This window comes from Pollachius pollachius, assembly GCF_949987615.1.
Source record: "Pollachius pollachius genome assembly, chromosome: 2".
In the NCBI taxonomy this organism is placed as follows: Eukaryota; Metazoa; Chordata; class Actinopteri; order Gadiformes; family Gadidae; genus Pollachius; species Pollachius pollachius.
This window is the reverse complement of record NC_136935.1, coordinates 35783381-35799678: the sequence shown is the minus strand read 5'-3', so window position 1 is coordinate 35799678 and position 16298 is coordinate 35783381. Positions and strand designations below refer to the sequence as shown.

General features: G+C 50.2%; 1 protein-coding gene across 4 annotated transcripts in view; it reads right to left on the bottom strand.

Moving 5' to 3' along the window:
* The window catches only part of rbfox2 (RNA binding fox-1 homolog 2), a 31195-nt gene extending 18753 nt beyond the window's left edge, over positions 1–12442 (bottom strand). For 3 of the 4 annotated variants that reach the window (XM_079758948.1, XM_079758950.1, XM_079758949.1), the window contains exons 1-2: positions 11434–12442; positions 2682–2732 (exon numbers count right to left, since the gene is read on the bottom strand). In XM_079758948.1, coding sequence (XP_079615074.1) covers positions 2682–2732; positions 11434–11670 — 288 coding nt within the window. In that variant the 5' untranslated portion in view covers positions 11671–12442. Of the gene's footprint in view, positions 1–276; positions 379–2681; positions 2733–11433 lie in introns of those variants that run through there. The other variant, XM_079758951.1, reaches the window with a different exon arrangement.
* Between the last annotated feature and the right edge of the window lie 3856 nt (positions 12443–16298).

Genomic DNA, 16298 nt, shown 5'->3' with positions numbered 1-16298 from the left:
TTGTTGTTGTTGTTGTTGCACAGGACCCATCACTGACCAAATGAGAGTCAGAAGAAGAAGAGCCGGGACAGGCCTGTACCATTCAGTCACAAGGGGGTCAAGCAAAGTCCTCATCTGTCCGTGTTTAATTAGCCTTGCATGCACGGTGGCTGACTGCCATGATTTAATGCCGTTTACTGTACAGGCCAACGGTCTACAGAAACACACAAAGACGAGCGGCCCGAGCCTCCTCCGCGCTGTAGAGGAATAGTCACAGAAACGGAAGAGAGCACTCACCGACAACAAGGAGGGGTAGTACAGTCCCATCATCGTATTCTGTGTGACAACTCCAAACTGCAGCGGTATCTCCTCTCGCTCTCTTCCCTCCGCACACTCTGGCTCCCTCCCTCTCTGTAGCGCTCCGTCGGGGCCCGTGTAAGCTCTCCGGCTCCCTCGCTCGCGTCTGCGTTTCTCCCAGATTCAAAATCTCCCTCTCTCCTTTCTCGCTCGCTCCGCTGGCCTAGCCGATCTACTAACTCTCCTCCTCCTCCTCCCCCTCCTCCTCCTCCTCTCCCCTGCCCTCCCCAGCTGGCTGCTGTCCCCGTCACTCTTCCTGCTAGCTTGCTGTTTTACCCTCTCTCTCGCTCTCTCTCTCTGGCTTAACCTGTACCTCTCTCGCTCTCCCTCAGCCTTCTGTTGTTCTGCTGCGCCTTTTCCTCCTCATCTCCCTCCCTCTCTGTGTCTCTCTCTCTCGCGCCACTCCTCTCTCTCTCTCTCTCTCTCTCGCCCAGATAGTCTGACGCTTTCCCCCTCCTACTTCTCCTCCTCCTGCCCCCGTCACACCTGCAAACCTCTATTTTCTCCCTCTAGGTTTCTTCCTCTCTCTCTGCCCTCCCTTCCTCCATGTAGGTGAGCTAACTGGGGCTTCTTGCACCACTGGGATCTCTCTCTCTCTCTCTCTCTCTCTCTCTCTCTCTCTCTCTCTCTCTCTCTCTCTCTCTCTCTCTCTCTCTCTCTCTCTCTCTCTCTCTCTCTCTCTCTCTCTCTCTCTCTCTCTCTCTCTCTCTCTCTCTCTCTCTCTCTCTCTCTCTCTCTCTCTCTCCTAGCCTTTGATCAGAGATCGCCGTCAAGTGTGTCGGTGCGGTGGGGAGCCGCTTTGTAGCCAACACACCCCTGGTCCCGATCAATAAAGACAAGAGAGAACCACGCGTCCGCCCCAATCCCACATCACACCTCACTGGCGGCCCGCTGGGCGCCTCTACATCCGGGCCTCAGAGAGTGGCGTGAACACACACACCACGGCGGTACAACACAAACACTCAGGTACAACACACACACCCGCGCCGGAACAACATATGCACGCACACACACACACACGCCGATACATCACACACACGTGTTGGTACAACACATGCGCGCGCGCACACACACACACACACACACACACACACACACACACACACACACACACACACACACACACACACACACACACACACACAGCAGTGGTTACACAAAACAGTCCGGTGGTCTATACTGTATAATTTAATCAACGCAAGCTCCCGATCTCACAGTCTTGTATCCCGATGAGCAAATCCCGGCACGCGGCCCCCCCGTGGAGAAACGAGGCGGCAACAATAGGTGGCAGACCCCTCTCCTCTGTCTCCGATGGGCCGTTTCAATGTGGGACCCAATCCACTGCCTATTCTACAAATGAAAGGCTTGGGGGTGAATAGTACACACGGCCGCCCAGAGTGAAAAACACACAAATTAAGGGCAGATCCACGCGGTGGGAGGATGTTGAATAATGCACTGCAGTCTCCAGAGAGATGAAAGAGGGACAGGGGGTGGGGGTGGGGGTGGGGAGATTATGGTCAGAGCTGGAGGGGATGAGTGGCTGAATGGAGGATGATCCAGGGATTAACCACACAAACTGAGCACTCATGACAACACCGGGCTAATATCACATGGCTAATAGGGAAGGCTAATATCACCAGGCTAACATCAACAGACATGTATCACCGTGCTCATGCAACCAGGCTAACATTACCAAGTCAACAGGCTAAAGTCACCAGTCTCATATCACCAGGCCAATACAATATGGCTAATACCACCAGGCTAAAATCACCAGGCTAATATGCAATGATAATATCATTAAGCCAATAAAGGCACAGCAAATATCACAACCTTATACAGGCAATACTAATATCACCAGGCTATTATCAACAGGCTAATAACAACAGACTAATAACAGCTGGCTAATATCACCAGTCAGGTATGTAGGATAATATCACCCAGCTAATATAGCCACGGCTAACATCCCCGGGCTGATAGGCAGTAGAAGACCTACAGGAAGGTGTAAACACAGTACAAGGGAGGGGCTCCGGGACTCGTAATCAGGTCTCCTTCTGCACATGAAAATAAACTAACATCTCCACCTTGTGGTTTACATAAATCAAATGATCCAAAGCCTGGCCCTGTTGTTAGTGGGCCTACGTGTTAAAACACACAAACACACCCTCACTCTATGTTCATGGTGAATAATACTGGTTCCAAAATAGTAATACATAGATTTATGATGACAATCCACCGCCGATGTACATTTTTAAGGTGTGTGTGTGTGTGTGTGTGTGTGTGTGTGTGTGTGTGTGTGTGTGTGTGTGTGTGTGTGTGTGTGTGTGTGCGTGCAACTGTAGCCTTACCTGACTGTGAGTTGGGTAGCCATGGTAACCGAGAGTCAAGGGTTCATTGTTCTGTAAAAGAGGTGCGCAGATGTTATTATGAAATGCATTTAATTTGTATGCAAAGATTAGCACAGGTGCTTTCCTACAAATGTAAAACACATACATTTTTCGCTCAAACCAAATCCACCTCAAGATCCAGGCACTACAGGGACAGCCACTCTCCCTCTCTCCCCCTCTCTCCCTCCCTCCCTCTCCATCTCACTTCCATCGTGCCGCCCGTGCCTGCTGTAGCGCCTAGCTGTTCTTGTCAAGCGTTGCGTTATAAACTGCCTCCTAATCTAATTAATTCAGCCGGCTTCTGATCGCCTTCCAGTCAGCGATGTCCAACCGTCTGGCCGTTTGCTGTCACCGTGGCGGCAGACGGACCGGGCTGGCTGTGACCGGGCCCTCGGGGGAGGACGGCTACACGGCGGCGGCGGTGTGTGGAGAACAGGGGCCCCCCATGGCGGTGTGTGGAGAACAGGGGCCCGCCACGGCGGTGTGTGGAGAACAGGGGCCCGCCACGGCGGTGTGTGGAGAACAGGGGCCCGCCACGGCGGTGTGTGGAGAACAGGGGCCCCCCACGGCGGTGTGTGGAGAACAGGGGCCCCCCACGGCGGAGTGTGGAGAACAGGGGCCCCCCACGGCGGTGTGTGGAGAACAGGGGCCCGCCACGGCGGTGTGTGGAGAACAGGGGCCCGCCACGGCGGTGTGTGGAGAACAGGGGCCCGCCACGGCGGTGTGTGGAGAACAGGGGCCCCCCACGGCGGTGTGTGGAGAACAGGGGCCCCCCACGGCGGAGTGTGGAGAACAGGGGCCCCCCACGGCGGTGTGTGGAGAACAGGGGCCCGCCACGGCGGTGTGTGGAGAACAGGGGCCCGCCACGGCGGTGTGTGGAGAACAGGGGCCCGCCACGGCGGTGTGTGGAGAACAGGGGCCCCCCACGGCGGTGTGTGGAGAACAGGGGCCCCCCACGGCGGTGTGTGGAGAACAGGGGCCCGCCACGGCGGTGTGTGGAGAACAGGGGCCCGCCACGGCAGAGTGTGGAGAACAGGGGCCCCCCACGGCGGTGTGTGGAGAACAGGGGCCCGCCACGGCGGAGTGTGGAGAACAGGGGCCCCCCACGGCGGTGTGTGGAGAACAGGGGCCCGCCACGGCGGTGTGTGGAGAACAGGGGCCCCCCACGGCGGTGTGTGGAGAACAGGGGCCCCCCACGGCGGTGTGTGGAGAACAGGGGCCCGCCACGGCGGTGTGTGGAGAACAGGGGCCCGCCACGGCAGAGTGTGGAGAACAGGGGCCCCCCACGGCGGTGTGTGGAGAACAGGGGCCCGCCACGGCGGAGTGTGGAGAACAGGGGCCCCCCACGGCGGTGTGTGGAGAACAGGGGCCCGTCACGGCGGTGTGTGGAGAACAGGGGCCCGCCACGGCGGTGTGTGGAGAACAGGGGCCCGCCACGGCGGAGTGTGGAGAACAGGGGCCCCCCACGGCGGTGTGTGGAGAACAGGGGCCCGCCACGGCGGAGTGTGGAGAACAGGGGCCCCCCACGGCGGTGTGTGGAGAACAGGGGCCCGTCACGGCGGTGTGTGGAGAACAGGGGCCCGCCACGGCGGTGTGTGGAGAACAGGGGCCCCCCACGGCGGTGTGTGGAGAACAGGGGCCCGCCACGCAAATATTGCTCCACAGAGATCAAATATGATGTGCGCCGGTGTAGTTGTTACAAGGAATATTATGTATAGTGTGTCTGTCTGTGTGTGTTTGTGTGTGTGTGTTGCCTCTCCCTCTGAAATTAATTTCACAACTTCTGATAGTCTGCTGAGTTTTTAATCGCTGCGTACTCAAGATTCATAACATTTTGTCCCAGCATTAATGCTAATGTGGTCCATTAAAACCCCCTCCCCATTAGCATTTGCAATGACGGTGGGGAAAACCTATTGGCTCGTCTCTGGCTTCGTATCTCTCTAACTAACAGCATCCCCCCCCCAACCCCCTAACCCCCTAACCCCCTATCCCCTGTCCCAGCCAGTCTTATCCGCTTTTCATATGGAACCAACGTCCCTGGTCTGCCGTGTCCCCGGGGGAAACACTTAGCTCTGCGCGCATCCCAGCTTGAATACTCCTGATTGCCATTGTAGCCATATACCTCCCCTCCACACAGGTGACCCTCCTTAATACACAAGTGCTATGAAGAAAGACTAAGTTTTAGTGTGATTTAAAAGAAAGGAGAGTTTACGTAAGATTCAAATGAATAAATAAAACCTTCTACAAGCAGCTTTTAGGATGTGGAAGCAATAAAATATTAATCCCCCCTTTTAGAGGTTAGGCTAACATGAATTAAGTATCGCTCCTATTTTACTGCAAAGGCCAACTCCTGAGTGCACTGCGGCTGACGGTACATTGTGTCCCAAATGATGGTTCCCAAGCAAAAATATAATTCAATTTGACAAAAATGCTGAAGTAGCAAAGGGTTTGGGGGTGGTGTAAAAAAGAAAAATCAGATAAAGAAGAATCACAAAATAACGAAAATAAAAAAGGCCTTCTGGAGCCCGCCGGGAGTGAAACTATGGCCTGGACTAACAGAAGTCCTGGAAGGAAAAAAAAGGGTAAAAAATAAGTAAAGCGGTGGAGACAATGACTCATACATGAGCGGAGTCATGCGCCCCGCTTGCTTAAGGAGCAGAGAGAGAGAGAGAGAGAGAGAGAGAGAGAGAGAGAGAGAGAGAGAGAGAGAGAGAGAGAGAGAGAGAGAGAGAGAGAGAGAGAGAGAGAGAGAGACACACACAGAGACAGAGAGAGAGGGGGGGGGGGGGGGGGGGGGGGGAGTTATGCTCACGCAACACATATCCACTATAGACATAATGCTTAGGAGGGAGGGGCCTCTGGTGATGCATGGGAATGGCCCTTCCAACCACATTGTCTGTTCAAAGGTGGTTTCAGTTGATTGGCTGGTCTGAGATGGGCGGACAAATAATGCACTTCTGTGATTGGTTGAAAAACCAAATAACAGTTCTCCATAGATAATCAATTCAGGTTCGGTTTTTTTATTTCTTCCAGTGGTGATGAATCAGGTATAATCTATTATTGGCTGTGGAGGGGAGGGGGAAACGCGGACAGCATTAACTGCAGGGGGGGAAGACAGAGGAAGCAATCAAGAGAAAGTAACAAGATGACTTGAAGTCAGCAGATGGTGGTACTAGGGGGAGGGGGGAGTGCACCAGGGGGAGACAAACGGGATAGGGCTCGATGGACGAGGAACACACACCCCCACACAAAAAAAGGACTCTATCAGCTGTTTCGGTGCGAGCACATCCACGCATGCGTGTGTCATTGAGTGTGGGGGCGTACTTGAGTGAGTGCATAAGTTTGCACACACACACACACACACACACACACACAGCCAGTGGTCTCCAAACTACAGTGTGGGTGTTTTAGCATGGAAAATCTAAATTTAAAAAAGGAGGAATCATCTCATTTCTCCACAAGACAGTTATATTCTGCCCTCTTCTTTGTATTGACATTGCAATTCCTTTGGGTCCTCAAGAGGGCGGCCCTACTCAGGGGGTTCCGTGCCCTTTGGAGGGCTTGGAGGTCGGGGGGTCAAGGGGTAGAGGCGGTAGGCTTCTCGTCAAATGTGGGGGGCATTGTAAAACCCTATGATCATAGGCGTCGATTACGCCGGGGACGCTGGGGACGCGTCCCCACCAGATTTCGTCAAGATTCATTTTGTACCCACGACTTGTAAAAAAAATAAAAATAAATCGAGTTGAATAATTATGGATTATTACACAGGTCTTCTCAATGCCGTGGAACGCTCCATTCAATTGCATGGGCTCTTCACAACTTCCGGCTACGTATAAATGACCGCTGTCAAGGAAAACAAAGGACTTTTTGCCTCTAATGACGTCTTTGGTCATTCATCACTCCTCAAGTAGTCCGGTAACTTTTCAACCCCAGCGTCTTCGGTTGCTAAGCGACGTCAAGATCTTTGGCGGACTATTTCTCTCTCTCCATAGTGGGTCATATGTCCGATGCTTTTTGGAAACGTTTTTTTCATAAAATGTGCCAGACAGATTTTGTATACATTTTATTCCTTAGTAATTAGCTACATGGGTATGCCGTCTTTCAGAATCTTTCATTACCGGCACTAAAGAGAGAGAAAAAAGAGCGCATCCTCATTGTACCCAGCACTTCTGAAAATGCACTTCCGAATACGTCTCTGTCCCCAGCACATTTCAAACCAAACTGACGCCCATGCCTATGACCCTATAAAGGCTCGGACACACTTTTCAAGTTTCGAGGCCTACTTGGGCCCTGTGCCGGTCACACACACGCAGGTCTATTCATGCTACAATTGGGGGTCTCGACGATCGAAGAAAAAGAAGAATGTATATGAGGAAAGAAAATGGCGAATATTCTGTCATTTTTATATTCATTTGTTAGAAATATTATATATATCTTTTCAAAGAAAAATCATTGCAACAACAGACCCCATCGCACAACGTCTCTTTAAGGTGGGTCCATTTTCTTAGCGGGAGCAGGCTGTGCGCTACGTGCTCCGCGCACAGAGTCTGCACGGTCACCCAGTTCGGGGGGATTTGCGCAGGCCTCCATATTCGGGGAGGCCGGTTACGTCACGAGAACCGAAGCGGAGCCTCGCTCGCCGACACGCTGGGCCCCATGAGTCGAGCTCAACGGCGACAAACCCAAATAAACACATCCCCCGGAATGAAAGCCCCCCTTTCGGTGAGACCGATGACGCTGGTCGGGCCGCGGCCGCCGTCCAGCGCACCGGAGGATGTGAATCCAATCCGTCCAACGAGCACTTGAGTGCTAAACCACGACCCCGTCAGTCAGGGAGGCTCAAGTGTATTTACTCTCCATACACTTCACATCCCCCCGACGCTCCATGCTAAGCCCGGCCACCCTTCATCTCTGGAGGGCCGCCGGTGGAGAGGGAAGGGGGGGGGGGAAACACACTCCTAATACCGCTCCGAAAGATAAACCTTATCGCGATTTCGGACGGTCGTCCGAAATCGCTTTTTATGTCCCCGACATTTCTTGTGGACAGCACAGCAGAACGAAATTCGGCAGTAGCTGCAGGCAAGGGGGAGGGGGGGCGGGGGAGGGTTGTCCTGGTAGACATGAGGAAAGCACAATGACCTCACCGCCCTCAAGACAGTCTGACATACTTTAACACAGCCTCCCTTCGCCCTCCCGAGTCTCCCCCAGCATTTAGTCAACAGTCCGTCCTTCAAAGGGCAGCAGAAAGCTGCATTGAGATAAACGGAGAAAGGACTGCACAGAATCGACCCCACGCTCCAGCCAGCCAGGGAGTAATGCCATTTTGTTTCTTCTTCCTGCTGACTTACCAATTTTGTGTCATCGCTGAGCTAGAGATGAGAGTGATGTGGTGGGGGTGAGTGAGAGAGAGAGAGAGAGGGAGAGTGAGAGGTGGGGGTTGCGGTGTAGTGGGGACGGGATAGGGTCGTTGGGCGGGTGGGCGTGTGGGGGGGGGGGGGGGTTCCCATCTACATAAACGTCCAGGATGAGTCATTTGTTCTGGGCGCTGCTGTCGCCGCAGGCAGGACCGTATTAGGTGAGGAGGCCCTGGCTTCCTCCAGCCTGCAGTGTGGCGCCGGGGCTACGCAGCGGGGAACCGCAGCAGGGCTACGGCTCGGCTCAGCGCGCGGCTCGGAAATCAGAGCTGAAAGCTGCCTCTCCGCATAGGACTGTCTGCAACGAGTGAGACGCTCAGCCCTCGCGTGCATTGCTATGAATTCCCTTCCAAGAGAGAGAGGGAGAGAGAAAATACCTCCACTTAGCTTTCAGAGTGGAGTGCAGGAATTTAAACTAGACTGACAAAACACCTTTCCTTTCCCCCCACCTCCCCCCCTCCCATCGCGTTGTTCCAAGCGGTGGACTCGTCGGTGGGGGAAAAAGTGCCCTTGATATTCGTGTGGATTTTGTATTATTGGATGGCTTAGAGAGACACAGAAAATATTTTCGTGGGTGTCTCTGTGCGGTCAAATCCTTTAAGCAGCCATAAACTCTATAGTGTTGCATTGGCTTGGCTTTATTGCTTTATTTCTGTGGGGCTTTCAGGTGGACCATACCGGAACGTGGCTCAACGTATTCCTCATCTGCTGAAAGCATTCATCAAATAAATGAAAAAAAAAAGAAGGCATTTCATTCGGATACAGAAATCCCCTCCCCCTGTGATTTACTGGGTCGTAACCTCAAGAGCTGGGAGGAGGGTCGCCGGTGACATTGGTCACGGGACCCCAAAAGACCCGACATTATTGGTTGCGTCGTGGGGTTTATGATTGCTAATTAGTAGCGCCTCTCCGCAACGCACTGTCCCCAGGCACAGTTCACAGGTTACCTGCAACGGTCAGCAGAAAGGAGGGGGGAAGAGAGGTTTTTATAGGGTCAAAATATATATATATATATATATATATATATATATATATATATATATATGGTGGTCGGTTCAACGTCGCCATTCCATCATTCAGCTCTCCAGGAAACCAGCCCCACTGAGCAGGGTGCATTTATTAAGGTTTGTGTCACTCAACCTAATTTACTGCAGGATTATTAATGGGGTCACTGGGTGAGAGGGGGTGATAAATGTGTCACTACATTTATATACACCACTTGTATGGGGGCTTTATCATCCTCTCTGGTGTGTGAGTACAGAGTACCAAGGCAGAGGGCAGAATTTCTGAATGTTCAGCTTTAGCCTCTGTGATCCAACATGTACCCTGCATATGGTCTACACAAAGATAAATATTGCTGAACCATATTGTGGTGCAGTCTGCATTATGCCAGAAACAGATCGAGAGGGAAGTGTGTGTGTGTGTGTGTGTGTGTGTGTGTGTGTGTGTGTGTGTGTGTGTGTGTGTGTGTGTGTGTATGTGTGTGTGTGTGTGTTGCATTAATCCTCTCCCTTAGATAAGGATCTGGGGGATCAGGGTAGTTCTAATGCCCCCCTCCCAACCCGTACGAGCTGTGATCCTTTTAGTCCCAAACAAAGCCTCTTTACGGCCATTGATAGGGCAAATCTGTTCCTGACTGAGGGGGGGGCAGCACATCACACACCCTCCCTCCCACACCCCCTGCTCATTTCCGGCCGTTTCATCCATCTGATGGTCAATACATTTTAGGCTGCTGCTGATGCTATTGATCTGTGCATCACTCTCCCTCTCTCTCTCTCACACACACAAACAGACTTTCCTATGACCATGTGCATTACCCTCCGAAGCCTGTCCATCTCTCTCTGTCTCCTAGCCACCCCTTACGGCAGCACATTCAGAGTAGGCAGGCCATTAGTTTGGCCCGTACAGGAGAGCAGCAAATACACCACTCCATCTCCATTACCTCTGCTTATGATGTGTCTCTCTTCCCATGGCACTCTTAAACCTGTAGCAATGTCTAGTGCATTTCTATGCCCTGCCCACAGCATTTACGAAATAATGGAACCATTTGATGATCACTAAAGGGGGAAATCGATTGTTCTTGACAGAAATGGGAAAATAGGTAAAGGCATTTCCGGAATGTATATCAAGCAATGTAAACGAGAGCAGCATTTAGGGGCTTACAATAAAGATGAATACTTTATAAGGTAGCACATTGTAGGTGGAAGGGGATGTGTTTACATTGTGTTTATATTGACCCCCCCTCCCCACAGACACACACACCCCTCTCGAAGGTCACATAGAGCCAAAGACCTACAGCAATTTCCATTTGACGACAAATGGCATTCGAACGCTTCTAACAAAAGGGGAAAAGAAGAGTCAACTGATACGGCTTCAATGTTTACAGTGTACAAGTTATTTTGTAATAGGTTCATAGCCTTGTATTTTCTCAAAGCATAATAACCATAATAAAGACAACGTTACCAATTAAGATACAAATCCCTAAACGATTACCAAAGATAAAACGGTGGGTAGGCAACACACAAAGTGACAGCCAGAGTGAATCTGCACCATTCAACTTCAGACAGTTTAAACTTGATAGAAGACCTCCATTGCTTTTTCATGTGCAAGATTTGTAATTTCAAGCTGGCCTAGTCTAAACTTTGGAAATAAACAGCTCTGCTCCTCCCTCTTAAGCCCGTCCAAGCATGTTTTAATGAGCTCCTAGGTTGAAAGTCCCGTTTATTAATTTGATAACATCCACAGGGTACGTGGATGGCAACCGGCTGTTGATTGGCCAGTAAAAGCTAGGCTGCAAAAAAAAATCCAGAATGGGATATCTCTGATTCTAGAGAAGTATTTATCTGCAGAGACGCGGGGCGCCTTCAACTAGGTCACTTAGCCTTCTAATGACTCTCACACTACATATTTAGGCGCACATTTCATACCAAAAAAGCTTGTATTTTGGAGCTGTAGGCTACACTAATCATCAGCGTTACCGTGCGTACTGCAATGTTTTCTATCGCATTGGCAGAAAAGACGACGAGCCATCGCGAGCCCTGAGCCGAGGCTATCACGAGTCAACCCGCATTATTGTCTCTCGCGGTCTCCCCATCGGGCTAATTAAGTAGAGCAATTAACAAATACAAATGCAAAAGGGGATCTCCTGATTGAACCAGGCGTTGATTCTAATAACCGATTGGAGTATTATCTTTAAGACTCAACAACGCAATGAAAGCCAGATTCTGCATGATGTTCTTCCCATACCAAAAGATCCAAGTGTCAAGCTGAACGTTTGTTGTGGGTGTAGTTTTCCTCACCTGACCGACCTCCGCGATTCCGTCAATACGGGGACGCTTGCACTCTGCTCCGGTCGAGTCGACTAGAGCGGCCGCTGTCTGCGCATCGGGCTCGGGGTCCCCTCGTTTCATCCCTCGGACGGCTCCTGCAGCACCACTCGAGTTGGGGTGCACTCCAGTCATTGTTTCCAGCTCCCGGTCCATTAGACCCCGGGACACAGGCAGCATGATGGATGCTACGTCGGTCGACATTAACATTTAAAATATTCTTAGGTCACCTGTCTTAAGTCTAAATTGGAAAATATTGTCAGGTATTCCCTGCCACCTAATCTGCGTTGGCCAGCGAAGAAGCCTTTCTCTAAGCAGCCCAAAGACTCAAGTTATTCTATTACCTTTGCTGCAGAAACCCTATAGTTCATAGCTTGCCCAATGTTTCTCAACGGGGCCTCGAACCGAGCGAACTGACAGATCCGAAATGAATGGGGTATTAAATCATGCAACGTTATCGAGATCGCAGAGATGACCGAAACTGAACTATTTGGCCACAGCACGGTTGTGTCCGAATTGTAATTGCTCATGAACTACACAGAAACAACGTAATACCTGGTGATAATGCAGCCAAGTGTTTTGCTGCTGAACACGCATTTACTTCGGGCTTCCCAAGGCCTCGGGTTTTTCAGATCATAACAAACCAATTAGAAAAACAAACGGGTCGTCGTGAGCGGGACACACAATCGCTATTAACCCTAAACACAAGAGTGCCGCTTAAACGGCATAACATCCTACCGCGACCTCAAGACGAAAATCCCTAAACATGTCTTCCCTGATCGCTTTTTCCTCCCTGTGTTTCTGCGAGACTTTTTGGCCAAGAGAAGAGGTTACTGAAAGTCAATCCTCGTCAGGAGCTCTCTGCTGCCATGTTAGTCCTTATTCTCTGCGTCAAATGATTTCCAAAACAAAAGAGCACGGAGCCGTCGTATTCTCTAGTCCCTCTCGCCTGTTTTTTCCTCTCCCCGATTCCCGGTATATGTTCTCGTGGCGTGTGCGCTTACAGAAGAGAATCGTTCTTCCCTCCCCCCCTCTTCTTCGTGTAGTCGTTCCCCTTCCCTCCCTCGTTCCTCTCCGTCGTGTGCCCTCCTCCCTTTTTCCGCTCTTCCTTTGAACACAGGGCCAGGCAGCCATCAAATAAACGCAGTATGCCGCAGTGCTTACATTTCACAGGGCGCCGGGCCTGGCTTCCCACAATACCGTTGGAGATAGTGCTTTTTCTATATACACGCGACTGGTGCATCATTTCACCCTAAGATATAAACATAATGTTTATTTTAAAGGTAGATATAACAAATTGTACAAATTCAGACGTGAAAGGTGTTACATTTGCAAAGCAGTCCAAAGTAAACGATTTAATTTTAAATGAACGCCAAAATCGTATTCCGTAGTTAGGAATATACGCGCAAAAGGTTTATTAGAACCAGCTGTGTGAATCATGGAACAAGAAATGTGTGCCTCAAGCCATTTTTATTGCTTTGATGACACCCAGTGGACAAATTCTCCAATGAAAAACCACGCAATATCAGCCCTTTAGTGTGTTGCAGTGTGTAGACTGAACAGTTGGTGTCAGAGATGATACATTGGCCTCGTGAAACTCCTTCTCAAGAGACTTTGTAAAATGTTTTATGATATTTGTATTCAATCTTGCACCACACAACAGTCCAATTGAATGGCCAAATGGTGAGAGAATTAGTCCACAACATGAACCATTTATTGACAGCGAGCCCCCCTCCTGTTATTTAACTCGCAAGCAATAAGCAAATAACAAAAAAACAACTAATTAGCCCCTTTAAGTTTACTTTGTTGAGTTTTATTGGCAGAGAAAGTGACTCCTTCAGGCTCCGACCTGAAGGAGCAGGAAAAGCAGTGTTACAGTGTACTTCTAGTTGAACGTACTTTCAGTACACGCAGGACTGTGCTTCTTTAACTGGAGAGACCAGCGCTCTCAGGACATCAACAGCTCACACGCTGCTTCCATTTCAAATAAAACTAAAAAGAACAAAAAAAAACACAAACAGGAAATGGATCAGCGAGTGTTGCTAAATTATTCAAAACACTCCTCATCACTAACTCATTGTCCCGCTGTCATATTGAACCACTGCCACTCCGTCCTGGGTTTCCAGTGGGAGTGGGTCTTCTGGAGGCTCACTCTGACACGCTGTTGGCACGGTGACTGAGCTCCTGGCAGCCGTGAGCGAGTGCGCTGTGTCCTGTGTAGTCCGTCACTGGCCCAGGCAGCCCTCCACACAGGGGCCGTCCTGAGGCACGCAGGCCTCCGTAGAGCACATGAAGTAGACCTGCGGGAGGGACCACCGGACGTTGGTTGTGTGAGACTGCCAGATCCACCCATCCATCCACCTACCCAACCGCCTACAAGCAAGTACGCACACCCTTTGTCTCAGAGGGTTGTAAGCATGCTGCAGCGTGCACATGTAGTCGCAAAATTGTGAATTGCAACAACTTGATGTTCTTCTTTCCAACATCCAGTTCATGCAATGTTACAATGGTTGATAGTCCAAATATGTGATGTGTACAAAGCAATATTGGCCGGTAGAGTAATGGTCAACAGAGTCAAAACTCTTTCTGCAGTTTGGCTTCTTTACAAAAAGTATGTAAAAAGCCACAAGGAATATTAATGACATTCATTTGTGGCGTGTTCATTTTCACATGTCAACGCTCCTCACACACGCCAAACCAAATAAGGAAGGGGGCGTGAAAGCAAAGCCATGTTGGAGCCAGCCGTACAATCCCTCTGGCTGTTTAGAATGCACCCTGCCAAATATGTATATACACATAGCCTAAGGCGTAGACATTTACATGCCTAGGTGCATCCATTAGAAATGTAACATGGAAAACTCTTAAGATGCCTATATTATGTTATATATTAAACAATTAGACGCATCATCAAAGTACACCCACACACCTCTTGGTCCAGGTCATGAGTCTTCCCCTTCTGGAGGAACTGGAAGGTGGTGATGGTGAACCTGCGGGTCTGGCTCTCAGGGGAGGGAAGAACAACGTTGTGTGGTGCCGGATCCAAGGGGTTAGGACACCTGCAGAGAGAAGGGAGTGCAAGGCCAGTCAGTCTTGGTAAAGAACCCACGGGGGCTCAGCCGGCTCCATGGTACAGACTGGATTTGAAGGGATATCATTAGAGAGAAACCTCCCCAAAAAGTGTGCCTAATGTTGATTGCACTAGGAAAAAGTTGTTGCACTCATCATTACCTGTATGCTCATTTAATATAAACCAGGTGACAGCGTTTATTTTGCAATTCTTTCGGGACCCAAAAAAGCAGCAACACACCATGTAAACAGTGAATGCCAATCCATGTGGTCGCCACCCTTGCCCCCCCAATCTCCGTGGTTTGCTTCCCTCCTCGCTGGCTCGACGGACACCCGAACATACTCACTCCTTGTAGAGGAGAACCCACATGGTGGCTCCCGAGCGGGGGTAGGCCACGCAGTAATGCACCAGCAGCACCAGCTGGAGGTCCGGAGGGTTGACCAGACGGACCTCCAGATAGAGGGGCTGCCCCAGCAGCGTGTGCAGGGGCACGTGGTACTGGGCATGGAAGCTGTTGTAGTGGGCATCTGCAGGGGGAAGAGGACCAGGTCAGGGACGCCATTACCGGCTGGAACCAGAGAGGCTGGCTTCTTAACCCATTCAGACCGGATCACGCATCTGTGCGTGTTTACCTTTAAGACCGGATTGCGCATCAATGCGTGTTTACCATTAATAGCAGTGTCTGAACACCACCATCAGAAACACTCCCAACAGAGTTAGACAAAACATAAAAGACTGTTCACTGGGCTGTACTTTAGACCCTATGTGTCTGATTCAGCAAAAATTTAAAAAAACATGAGAATTGTCCTAAAAATTATGCCCCACTCAATGCATGGAATTCAGGCCCCGCAGCGAGATAAGGAAATATTATTTATTTCCTTTATCTAGCTTATCAAAGAATGGGTGGGGTCCTAAAAATGTCAGAAGCCTCAGGAGCCTAGGCTGGCATGAGTCATCTTTCCGAACCACGAATTATGTCTTGGGAGAACAGAGAGGCAGCCCAGCGGCGCGCACTCCAGTCCGCCTACCTTTCGCAATCCGAAGCTGAACTCCGAACACTCCCTGACCTGGAAGTCCAGGTCCCAGGGATGGAATCTTGGTCATGTAACCGGCGGTGACCAAAGGGGGGCCGGGCTTGTAGCGACACTCCACCAGGATCCTGGGGGACGACACGGATCGTTGCTGTGGTGGTCACACAGGGTGCAAACACGAAGGAAAACATGGATGGGCCAGACTTTTTTACCTTCATATAGAGCTTAACATAGAGGTATTTGCAACAGGAATGAAACATTTGCGGATGTTTTAGTTGCAGAACCTGGCTGGTGAGTCTCTGGTGATGGTGCCATAGTCGAGGGTAATGGACTCCACTTTATTGACGATCTCCAAAATGTAGATCACCGTCTTGTCAATGACCTGTCAAGAGGGATGCGCACACTAACACTGGGAACAAGTCAATACATTACTCAAGATAAAAACCTGGATCTGATACAAGGCTAGACACCACAGATACTGTAGTACAGAAAGTCATTCTTATTTTAGTATTAAAGTTTAGTAGGACCATATTACACCAAATCCCTTTATTATATATTCCTTTAGTATCAGGTAATGAGTGTTGGTTCCGCAATGCTTAAATCGGCAGGTACTTTTTTTTTTAAGCCAGAAAGTCGATCTTTTGATTCAGAGTTCTGTGTACAGTCCGTTTGTGAAGACTCATGTCACGATTCAGACACACAACATGGTCTTTGCTGATCCAAGTGTTGACTGTAACAGT